This window comes from Varanus komodoensis, unplaced genomic scaffold (assembly GCF_004798865.1).
Source record: "Varanus komodoensis strain SLA01 unplaced genomic scaffold, ASM479886v1 scaffold188, whole genome shotgun sequence".
In the NCBI taxonomy this organism is placed as follows: domain Eukaryota; kingdom Metazoa; phylum Chordata; class Lepidosauria; order Squamata; family Varanidae; genus Varanus; species Varanus komodoensis.
The window spans coordinates 51,857-64,347 of NW_025335544.1; the positions used below are offsets into that span (position 1 = coordinate 51,857).

The following is a 12,491-nucleotide window of genomic DNA, read 5'->3' on the forward strand; positions in this document are numbered from 1 at the left end:
GGTATTGTGGTCCTAGGCCATGCATGACTCATGGTAAGTGTTTCAGAGCATTAATGTGCCAGTACAATATACATTCGTTTGAGGTTAAGGATGTTAATTTTAAAGTAATGTATTGATGTTACATTCGTATCTACAATGCAAGTACATTTGTCATTTCTGTCGCACACAATATCATGCATCTTATGACCCTTTCTTTAGCTGTATTGTGTTCTTGAGCATAGGTGCCTCCGTTATATTCATCAGTTCAGGTTTTTCATGAGATGGTGCCTACTATTCAGGTCAGGCCGCATGACAATTATGTAGCATTTGGGAGGGAAAATGCACCCAAGCAACCCAGCACTGGAGGCCAAGATGGAGAAGATCTCCACAGCCACCATGTACTTTCCTTTTGTGCTCAGGTAGGTTGGAACAAAGGTCAGCCAGACACTGCAGAAGACCAGCATGCTGAGCGTGATGAACTTGGCTTCATTGAAACTATCAGGTAATTTCCTTCCCAGGAAAGCCACCATGAAGCTAAGCATGGCCAGGAAGCCCATAAAACCCAGGACACAATAGAACAGGGGAGTGAAACCCTCCTTACATTCCAGGAAGATTTCTTCAGTCATTGAATGCATGTCAACATCTGGAAATGGAGGCGAGGTAGCTAGCCAAATTGTGCAAATCATGGCTTGAATCAGGGAACTGGAAAAAACAATGCGATTAGCCAGCTTTTTCCCCACCCATCTCCTCATTCTGGATCCTGGCTTAGTGGCCAAGAAAGCGAGCACCACAGTGATGGTTTTGGCCAAGACAGAAGAAACGGCCACTGAGAAAATGATACCAAAAGCAGTTTGTTGAAGGAGACAGGTCACCTTGTGAGGCTGGCCAATGAAGAGCAAAGCACACAGGAAGGAGAGCAGGAGGGAGACCAGGAGAGTGAAGGTGAGGTTCCTGTTGTTGGCCTTGACTATGGAAGTGTCCCTGTGCCTGACAAAGATCCCAAGCACCAAAGCTGTTATCACAGAAAAGCAAAGAGCAATGAGAGCCAAGCTGATTCCCAGTGGTTCTTCAAAAGACAAGAAAGTTATCTTTTTGAGAATGCAGAAGTCCCGATTGTCATTTGGATATTGATCTTCTGGACATGGAGAACACTCATTCATGTCTGAAAAAGAGGAAATTATATGTGTGTTCATGTGCCTGCAGATGTGAGACACATGGTACTTCATAAGAATAGAGATCTTAACTCCCTCAACTAGAACAGAAAGGTCAGATCATGTTGCTACCATTCCTATGCTATTCTGTTTGGAATTAATGAATCTTGAGGCTACTGGCTTTATTGGCTAAGGGTTGCTTTCTTTTGCAGAGGTGGTATGCCTGCACTTTTCCATTGCTGAGGAAGTTGGAGAAGAGGAATTATCCCATCCATTCTGCTTGAAGGCTCCTGTGGTCAGCTGAGTCTGGTGAGGAATCCTGAGTGTATGGAGTGCTGGACTAGGTGGACGTTTGTCCTGATCCAGCATGCCTCTGCTTATATCCTTAAACTCAGTTTTTCCCAAAGAGATAATAAAGGCGTTGCCATGAACACCAAATTCACTTTTCTGGACATACTGAAAGCTTTGCTTTTCCTTCAGCCCCTTTTCTTTATATGAACACGTATGTCACCTACATAATTGATCCCCATATGAGCAAGCACCACTCGACTATCAACATTTCCCTCTCATACAGGATAAAGGAAGGTATCTTTAAAGAAACATGCCATTGAGAGGAACCAGAACAGGAAATATGCTTGTATAGTACATGCCAATTCCTACCCATCTGGCTTGAAATCTTCCCCTGGGGACATGGAAGGCAGTCATAGCAACAAAATGGCTCCCCTTCCTTCTTTCTCTTCCTGTAACCTATTTGGCAGGCTTGGCTACAACGTGAGACTGGCTGAACCTGTTTGGAAATGAAATTGTTCAGTGCTTTAATATTTATAAAATAGATGTTTGGAATCAATAGCCCTGCATAATATATCAAGATCTTGCCATGTTTCCTGAGGAAGTGGCATGCCCAATCTTCACACGCAATATGTGGAACATTATGAAAACATGAAAAAATACAGTGCAATAAAAGAGAAGCAACCATTTCCACACAAAAAGCATAACCCAAGCCCAGGGCCCACCTCACTGGGATTCCAGGCATCAGTATTTGCAAAAAGATGTACTACGACATGATGAGATTTGCTGTCATGTCTTTACATCAAGCTTCCCAGTTTCCAGAACATGTTCAATAATGAGGACATTGTCCCAAACTCAGTGGAATTTGCATAGAATCACAGCCTTAGTGGGAAACAGTCCGAAAAAGTGACACTTTGGGATATCTTAATCATAGCTGGCATGGGTTCCCAGTAAATGGCAGGCACAGGACTAGTTCTGTTGTAACACCTGAACAAATTTCTTCTGCAAAAAGGAGTGGAAGATGAGATGAACCATGAACTCTGTTCTGACCGTACCCCATTAAAGGTTCGAGGCCACACCATCACATCCACAGCAAGACTGAGCATCTTGTCTTCAGGTGCACTTGGGTCAATTTTTCCAACTTTGACTCGAATAAATGACAGGTTTGGGAAAGTGTGCCAGTTCAGAATATCAAATCCAGCCAGCAGGTCCCCATGTTGGTCCAAGGAAACCTCTTCACCAGCACCATTGTTAAATGAGACACTTTGCAAATATTGGTGAAGCTGTCATGAAAAATAATGAAAGAAAGGGCCATGATGTGGATTCTGAAGGTTGTGCAAGTCTATGTAAAGGCAATGGTTTCCCACACACTCAGTTTGGTCACCCTGTGAATGATTTCTATAGGCTCTTCCTTAAGTTCCAAATCCCCAAATATTTTATTTATGTATTTATTTAGCAGACTTATATGCTGCCCCATTTGCTGAAGCCTTGGGGCAGCTTACAAATAAATAAATATCACTAATACAATAAATACAGTTGGAGACATCCTGGCCAAAGTTGTTATTCTCAATAAATAAAGTCAACAATTAAAATGACGTTTAAATAAAAAGGTCTTGGCCTGGTGCCAAAATGCAAATAACGACAGCACCAGGCAGACCTCACTGGGGAACGCATTCCATAGGTTGGGCACCACGGCAGAGAAAGCCCTCCTCCAGGTGCTCACCCTCCTAATGTCCTTAATGGAGGGCTCCCAGAGAAGGGCCTCTGCTGCCGATCTCAAGGGGTGGGAGGGCACGCATGGACATAAGCGTTCCCAAATACCTTTGAGTTTATTTCTTTGGTCTTTTTTCCTGTTATTTTGTTCTTTGTTTGCTTATTTGCTTACAATATGTTAATGGGTACCTCACAAGTCGAGATAGCAATTTTTTTTTATTTTTTTAAGAACTGTCATTCACCTCTGTCTATTTTTAATAGATGTGATGGACGTATGCTCATTAAATGAATTTAGGAGTCATAGCTAGAGACAACAGAATACACAAATTGCTTTCATTTACACCCCTGAGCTAATGAAGGGGAATACTACTTTGTCAAAAGCTAATTTTAGCTTTTCTATGAGAGCACTGAAAAAGGCCAGATAACAGGATTCAGGCATGCTTAGGTGACCTCTTAATGAACTGGGTATTCATCATTTGGAAGAAGCAGAAGTACAAGGAAATGGAAGGGATTAAAGAAGACTCATGCACTTTAGCCTGGAAACATGAAGGTAACACCACAAGTGGATGCATACTGCTCAAAGAGCGCCAACAATGAAAGGTGACCATGAGGCATGAAAAAATGAATTGCATCCATGATTACAACCTAAGTATGAGCAAGAGAAGTAGTAAAAAAACTGGTATGGGTTGCTGTGGTGCTCCAGGAACTCAGATGTAAACATCCATATCTTGACAATGAAAGAGCTTCCTCCATTGCTTAAGAACATGGGGCCACAACACAAATGCTTTGTGACCATGGGCAGACGTTGTGTGAGAGTGGCAAGTTAAGTTGGGGTTTGCTGCTTGTGGTCGTTGGAAACCCATCCAGAGATGCATCATCAGAACTTTTCCAGAAAGGTTCTGGAATGTATGTTAGGATCGGTAAGGTCCCCGTGATATCCACACAGCAGCTGCAGCTGCATCATCAAGAATGGTTCTCATCAGTGAAAGCATAGCAAGGCTAGTATATAGGAATTGCAAAACAAACTGATTACCAAGCTCAGCACACTGAGCAATAGTCTGTGTACACAAAGATTTTCGAGTCTTGGTGTGCAGAGCACCTTACCTGCCAGGCCTGATGGGCTGGATGCTCCCATCTTGCTCCATGTACACTTGCTCTGTGTGTGGATATTGATGAATGCAAGGATTGCAAAGCATGTGCCACAGCATAGACAGTGTTGTAGACACTGTAGCTGTGGCTGGTCATGCCCAGCTCAAACACAGACCCAGGAAGGCTCTCCAGCTTCTCCTCCCCAGTGCAGATTTCCTCATCCTGCTTTTTAAACATCTTCTTTAGGAACACACAGCTAAATGCCTGTTGCCAGAAGTCTGTGATGAAGCCATCTTCTCTGTCTGAGGTGGGGTTCCTCATCTGAAGGAACTGCTGGAATCCAGGAACATCCTTTGAGTGGACAGCAATGGACAGAGCTCCATGGATGATGTCTATGCCCAAAAATCTTTGAAAAGGAGTGGAGGTGAACTCCATTTGGGCTGTCATGATCCAGACTTTCCCTTCTGTCTTAATTTGTGTGTCTTCAAAAAATGAAACCTGAGAAAACATTCTCAAAAATATCATGGTGTGACTTTCCCCATTGATGACTACAATATTGGCAGTGCTACTCATAATCACCTTGTATGTTTCAATCCACTTTGCCACCATGTCAGCAATGTCTTTGGTAAAATAAAGAGTTGGCAAGGTTGCTATGAAGTCAAAGCAGATGCCTCTCTGGGAGAATTTGGGGAGTACAGTCTGCACAAACCTTTGTCCATTCTGATCTGGTATGATAATCACGCCAATCCATGACCACCTGAAAGCTAGCAGCAGTTGAATAATGCCAACATACTGGTGGTCCCCAGTTGGGAACATCCGCTGGAAGAAAGCTCCTTGGCTTGCATCAGTCATTACTGGAACACAGCCAAACCCAAGCTGGAAAGACAAGGAAAAAAATGAAAAGTGCTCTGAATACAGAACTGCAAGTAGACCAAAGGCTAAAGTTTTCTTTTTTCAGGAAGCTTACCCTTAAAAGGTGGAATGGAAGAAATCCAAGAGGACGCTTTCTAACTCCAAAGCACAGGAGATCAGAAAAAAGCCACAGAAAACCTTACACTTGTGCTATCTATTTACATGCCCTACCTGTGGCATCTTGTAGATATGCATCATGGTTGCAATGAAGAAACACACATTTGAGTTGGGCCCCCCAATGACAGCCACTGCATTATGCTGAGAATTGCATTTGTAGTTCGGCAAGAATCTGCCCCATGTGGAGAGAAGGTCCATTGCAGCACGAAAGGTCCAGCTGGCAACAAAATTACTATTGTAAATGTGGAAGCCCAGTGTGAGGTTTGAGAGGGTCTGGAGATTTTCATTGCTCTCCTTTACAGCAAACACCAAGGCTAGGAGGTGTTGGTAGGAGTGAGTCACAAACCTGCAATAGAATTGAGGAGCTGCATCAGAGAGCCTCAGGGCATGACTGGGGTATTTCACATTTCCATTCAACAGGTCTTGGCAATGATTACAAGGTCCTACTTCAGGGAAGAGAGATGAAAAGGTTTTGGAAAGATACCACTGGACTGCTGATGCTTCTGTCAACCCCTTTTCCCAGAAGGCATCTTCAAAATAAGTTTGACTGTTTAACACATTTACTTTATTCTGCACTTTAACATTTGCTCAATGAAGATGCTAGCTCAGCAGTAGTTTTTACTGAGCATATAGTGATCGCGATAGCCATAATGGACTAACTTTTTGTCTTTCAGTAGACATTGCTTAGGGTGAAGAAAAAAGCTGTCTAGTTTTCCTGTCACATGCTCTGGGCTTTGTTTTGTTGTGTAATTTACAGGTGTTAATATATATATATATATATATATATATATATATATATATATAGAGAGAGAGAGAGAGAGAGAGAGAGAGAGAGAGAGAGAGAGAGAGGGAGAGAGAGCTATAATCTTGACCTTGTATTGCATTGCCAAATACATAGCAATCAGAAATGGCCCTGAATTTCAGCCCTCTGACTTTTATACCTAATTTTAAATACAGAGTCTCGGGCATAAAACTTTGTAAAAATTATAGATTAACAAAGGTGTTTGGGGGTTACCTCAAATTATGTAAATATTTTAGGGGAAGGAAATGAGATTCATGGATCAGTATGTCTGTGGTGAGTGCCATGAGAAGAAGGAAAAAGACATGAAATCCACTTGGAAAAAAAAATTCTGTGGTCATTTTGGACTGATAACAACAATGTTACTATATTATCAGGTTATTGCAGGAAAAGTTTAGTCTGAAGTTCACTGGAACTGTGAGCTAAAGTTCATGATAATGCTGTGTGTGCCCTGTTGGCAGAAGTATTCAATAACCTGGCCATGTCCCTTCCCAGGGGCAGTTTTATATCTGAGTACACAACCATTACAAAAGACAGAGCGTGAGGTTTTAATGGTGAATCATGATGTGAGTCAGCTTTAAAGAACAAGTCTCCGAAATAGATGTTCCAGTTCAAAATATGAATACTGATACGAAAGCCTGATGGACCAGCCTGCATGAGTACATTACCTAAGGAGATATATGGAAGAAAGGGTAGTCTAGAACTGAGTGCTTTAATAACAATAGCTCACATATTAGAGTAGAAGTGTGAGCAGAACAGAATTTTCAACAGAACACATAACTTCTACTATTCAAACAATGCTCCCATAATATTGCTGTAAGTCCAAAGGGTGCTGCAATCCTCCCACTGGTTTTGGCTGCAACAGCCTCACCAAGCCACCCCTTTGGAGAATCCTGTAAACCTTAAACTTACATGAGTTCTTCAAAGAGTCCAAGAGAGGGGTGTGATCTGAAGGTAAAAGGGCTGGAAAACATATAGATCTGAGAAAGGATGCCTGCAATGATGAGGTCTTCTGATTGATAATACTGGTGATTTATGGGAAGAGGGTCACTGATTGTACAACTGGCAACCCTGGTATTGCACACAGTCTGAGGAAGCATCAGGAATTCAAAGAGCAGCAGCAGCAGGAGCGCAGCACTGTTAGCACAGTGCCCCTTCAGACAACACTTAACCTGTCCTGTCATTGTATTTCAGGGGTTTCTGGGCAGCCCAGCTTGGCTCTATGGAGCACTCAGCCAGCTTAGTCAGAGGCAGGACTGCACAGTGGGAGGGAATGTAACTGGCCCCACAACCCCTTCCCGTTTTTAGCCCTTTCTGTGAAGGGTGCCAGTTTCTTTAACACTTCTTTCAATGCACCTTCATTACTTTGCTAGGAACAACTCAACTCCCCTGCCACCTGCAGGAGAATTAGAAGAAAAAAGTAATAATCACAGATATGATAATTACAGGTGAATTAATAACCTTCCCAGAATTAAACGTTTTTATTTTAAAAATACAAAGATATCTGAAGATTGAGTCAAGGCATATATAGATTGCAAAAGGGTGTATGAATTTAGGAAGTTCCACTTTGTTTTCATTCCACAGATTGTCATGTGCCATTTATTCTATTGCCCCCCCTTGACAGAATCGGATTTTTTATGAATGCATATGTTGCTGCACAATTGCACAAATTCACACTACTGCAAATTTACATTTCTGAAAATGCAAACATCCACAAATATTCAAATTCCGCTCCCCAGTTTTGAATTTTCACATTGTTGTCAAGAGTGCCTTTGCACCTGATGGTACATCCTTCCTATCTGGTATTAACAATGTATTTGTTTTCTATTAATTTCTAGGTTATTGGGTTGTAGAATAGAGTGACTCTAAAAGAGGGCTTTGTCCTTCCTGTTTTCATTGCTTTAAAACACCTCACCAGATATTCTGTTAGGTACAGATGTAAATGTGGTGGATCAGAACTTTGTCTAAAAAGCACTTGAAAAACATTAAGTAAGCAATGAGTACCTTACAATGCAATGAGTTAAATGCTTTCTACAAAAAAGTGCCTTATGAGGCAGCTCATGAAGTTCCAGCTAAAGTCAAAAACTGTAGAGATATCCTTTCATATGGATTTCCCTCAACACCCCCCTCACCCCAGGCCCTGAATTATGACATGACAAGCTGGAACCTCAGAAACATGGGCTGTCATAACAAGACATTGAAACAGCAACAAATGCATCACCAGCCATCCTGCCATGGTGAGGTTATTAAACAGATGGGGGGGGGGGGCACCAGTGAGAAAGAATCCCCTATTGGTTCCACCTGTGGCACTTCAGAAGTCCCCAGCAACTGTTTAGTGTCCAAATATGTTGCGGTTCAAAGAGGTGCTTCCAGGAATATGGTGGTCCTAGGCCATGCATGACTCATGGTAAGTATTTTGGAGCATTAATATGCCTGTACAATATACGATTGTTTGAGCTTAAGGATTTTATTTTAAAGTAATTTATTGATGTTACATTCATACCTATAATGTATGTACATTTGTCATTTCTGTTGCACACAATATCATACATCTTGTGACCCTTTCTTTAGCTGTGTTGTGTTCTTGAGCATAGGTGCATCTGTTATACGCATCAGTTAGGTTTTCTCATGACGTGGTGCCTGGTATTCAGGTCAGGCCGCATGACATTGATATACCATTTGGGAGGGAAAATGCACCCAAGCAAACCAGCACTGGAGGCCAAGATGGAGAAGATCTCCATAGCCACCATGAACTTTCCTTTCGTGCTCAGGTAGGTTGGAACAAAGGTCAGCCAGATGCTGCAGAAGACCAGCATGCTGAGCGTGATAAACTTGGCTTCATTGAAACTATCAGGTAATTTCCTTCCCAGGAAAGCCACCATGAAGTTAACCATGGCCAGGAAGCCCATAAAACCCAGGACACAATAGAACAGGAGAGTGAAACCCTCCTTACATTCCAGGAAGATTTCTTCAGTCATCGAATGCATGTCATACTCTGGAAATGGAGGAGAGGTAGCTAGCCAAATTGTGCAAATCACAGCTTGAATCAGGGAACTGGAAAGAACAAGGCCATTAGCCAGCTTTGTCCCCACCCATCTCCTCATTCTGGATCCTGGCTTAGTGGCCAAGAAAGCGAGCACCACAGTGATGGTTTTGGCCAAGACAGAAGAAACAGCCACTGAGAAAATGATACCAAAAGCAGTTTGTCGAAGGAGGCAGGTCACCTTGTGAGGCTGGCCAATGAAGAGCAAAGCACACAGGAAGGAGAGCAGGAGTGAGACCAGAAGAGTGAAGGTGAGGTTCCTGTTGTTGGCCTTGACTATGGGAGTGTCTCTGTGCCTGACGAAGATCCCAAGCACCAAGGCCGTGATCACAGAAAATCAAAGAGCAACGAGAGCCAAGCTGATTCCCATTGGTTCTTCAAAAGACAAGAAAGTTATCTTTTTGAGAATGCAGAAGTCCCGATTGTCATTTGGATATTGATCTTCTGGACATGGAGAACACTCATTCATGTCTGAAAAAGAGGATATTATATGTGTGTTCATGTGCCTGCAGATGTGAGACACATGGTACTTCCTAAGAATAGAGATCTTAACTCCCTCAACTAGAACAGAAAGGTCAAATTATTTTTATTTATTTTATTTTATTATTTATTAAAACATTTTTATGCCGCCCCATTCGCCGAAGCCTCGGGGCGGCTCACATCAATAAATTAAAATAATTATAATATAAATTAAAATATAAATATAAAATTAAAATACAACAGTACAGTATAAACTAAGCCGCCCTGGCCAGATAAAACCAATAATGTTAACAGTTAAAATGCCGCTTGAATAAAAAGGTCCTCGCCTGGTGCCAAAAAACAAATAACGACGGCGCCAGGCGGACCTCTCTGGGGAGCGCGTTCCATAACTTAGGCGCCACCGCGGAGAAAGCCCTCCTCCGAGCACCCACCCTCCTAATTTCTTTCATGGAGGGTTCCCGGAGAAGGGCCTCCCCCGCCGATCTCAAGGGGTGGCTGGGCATATATGGATGCAAGCGCTCCTTCAGGTAACCAGGTAATCATGTTGCTACCATTCCTATGCTATTCTGTTTGGAATTAATGAATCTTGAGGCTACTGGCTTTATTGGCTAAGGGTTGCTTTCTTTTCCAGAGGTGGTATGCCTGCACTCTTCCATTGCTGAGGAAGTTGGAGAAGAGGAATTATCCCATCCATTCTGCTTGAAGGCTCCTGTGGTCAGCTGAGTCTGGTGAGGAATCCTGAGTGTATGGAGTGCTGGACTAGGTGGACGTTTGTCCTGATCCAGCATGCCTCTGCTTATATCCTCAAACTCAGTTTTTCCCAAAGAGATAATAAAGGAGTTGCCATAAACACCAAATTCACTTGTCTGGACATACCGAAAGCTTCACTTTTCCTTCAGCCCCTTTTCTTTATATGAACACGTATGCCATCTACATAATTGATCCCCATATGAACAAGCACCACTTGACTATCAACATTTCCCTCTCATACAGGATAAAGGAAGGTATCTTTAAAGAAACATGCCATTGAGAGGAACCAGAACAGGAAATTCTGGTTGCCAAGAATTTAGTAGACATCATTTGGAAAATGCAATAGTACAAGGAAATGGAAGGGATTAAAGAAGCCTTTTGCACTTCAGCCAAGGGGCCTCTGTTATATTCATTAGTTAAGTTTTCTCATGAGGTGGTGCCTGCTATTCAAGTCAGGACGCATGACAATGGTGTAGCATTTGGGGAGAGAAATGCACCCAAGCAACCCAGCACTGGAGGCCAAGATGGAGAGGATCTTCACAGTCACATGTACTTTCATATGGTGCTCAGGTAGGTTGGAACAAAAGTCAGACAGATGCTGCAGAAGACCAGAATGCTGAGCATGATAAACTTGGCTTCAATGAAACTGTCAGTCAGTTTCCTGCCTAGGAAAGCCACCATGAAGCTAACCATGTCCAGGAAGCCCATAAAACCCAGGACACAATAGAACAGGAGAGTGGAACCTCCCTACCTTCCAGGATGCTTTCTTCAGTCATTGAATGCATGTCAAAATCTGGAAATGCAGGAGTGGTTGCCAGGCAAATTTTGCAAGTCAGAATATAATAGTTAGAGTAGTACCCTCAATATGGACAGAAAGGACAAATCAAGTTGCCACCATTCCCAGATTCTTCGCTTTGCAATTAACGAAACTTGCGGCTAGTAGCATTTCTGACTTTGGGCTACCTTCTCTACCAGAGATGGTATGCCTGCATACATCAGTTCCTGAGGAACTATGGGAAAGGGGGTATCATCACCATCATCATCAACAACAACATTTATAACCTGTCTTTCTGACAAGCTGTCAGGACGGCTTACATAATATAAAATTACAAAATACAGTATTGACTTGACAATTATAATATATATATATATAAAACAGGATATCATAAACTAAGAAAAAAGGGAGTGAAAAATAGAAAATATGACTGTGGGGAAGGAAAAAAATCTTAAATCATTTTAAACCCTTGATTATTAAAATGATGGATGAATAAAAAGATCTTTACCTGGTGCCAGAAGAAGTATAATATCAGTGCCAGGTGGATCTGGGGAGCGCCTTCCATAGTCTGGGCAGAGAAGGCTCTCCTCCTCTTTCAAAGAGGGTTCCTGGAGCAAGGCCTCCCCTGTAAGGGGCATATTCTACCCATCTTGCTCAAGTGCTTAAGAATTCCACCCATCCTGGTTGAGTACTCCTGAGGTCAGTCGGATATGGTGGAGGATCCCGTGTGTACAGAGTGCCTGACTAGGAGAACATTAGGTCTGATTCAGCATGGCTTTTCTTACATTCTTAAACTCAGCATTTCCCACAGAGATAACATAGAAGGAGTTGCCATAAACTCCAAATTCATCTTGTCTGGACATATGGAAAGCTTCTGTTTGCCTTCAGCCACTTTTCCTCACATGAATAAGCATGCTATGTACATAGTTGATCCCCATATGAAGAAGTACCACTTGACTATCAACAGTTTTTTTTCATACAGGAAATAAAAAGCTATATTTAAAGAAACATGCCAATGAGAGAAATCATATACAAAAGCATGCTTGAGTAGTATGTGACACTTCCTACCCATCTGGCTTGAAATCTTCCCTTGGGGACATGGAAAGCAGTCATAGAAACAAAATGGCTCCCCTTCCTTCTTTTGCTTCCTGTAACCCAACGACAGACTTGATTACAATGTGGGACTGTCTGAACCTGTTTGGAAATGAAAATGTTTCATGCTTTTACATTTATAAAAAAAAAAAAATTGGACTCAGTATCCCACTGCTTATTCTGCAGTTAAGTAGTGGGTCCATAATAGCAGGATGGAATGCTCGTAATTAGCATGTGCAGATAATGGTTTCCTTGACCCCAAATGCCATATAAGATCTCATTATGTTTTCAGAAGACATGCTA

The 12,491-nt window shown here is 42.2% G+C and overlaps 1 protein-coding gene across 1 annotated transcript; it reads right to left on the minus strand.

Annotated features, from left to right (window-relative positions):
* Nucleotides 1-239: 239 nt before the first annotated feature.
* LOC123021779 (vomeronasal type-2 receptor 26-like) lies at nt 240-7,232 on the minus strand. Its single transcript, XM_044426852.1, has 6 exons — nt 6,961-7,232; nt 5,304-5,481; nt 4,236-5,096; nt 2,474-2,701; nt 1,791-1,917; nt 240-1,141 (listed from the first exon to the last, which is right to left on the minus strand). Exons 1-6 carry the CDS (start codon nt 7,230-7,232, stop codon nt 240-242), a joined length of 2,568 nt encoding a protein of 855 aa, XP_044282787.1.
* Between the last annotated feature and the right edge of the window lie 5,259 nt (nt 7,233-12,491).

Excerpts from the sequence above, each read along its gene's own strand:
- LOC123021779 (XM_044426852.1), bottom strand. The coding sequence starts at position 7,232 with ATGACAGGACAGGTTAAGTGTTGTCTGAAGGGGCACTGTGCTAACAGT. Across the intron at positions 2,702-4,235 it reads CAGCCCATCAGGCCTGGCAG|CTTCACCAATATTTGCAAAG; the intron begins GTAAGGTGCTCT and ends TTTTCATGACAG. Across the intron at positions 1,142-1,790 it reads GAAGATTTCAAGCCAGATGG|ACATGAATGAGTGTTCTCCA; the intron begins GTAGGAATTGGC and ends CCTCTTTTTCAG.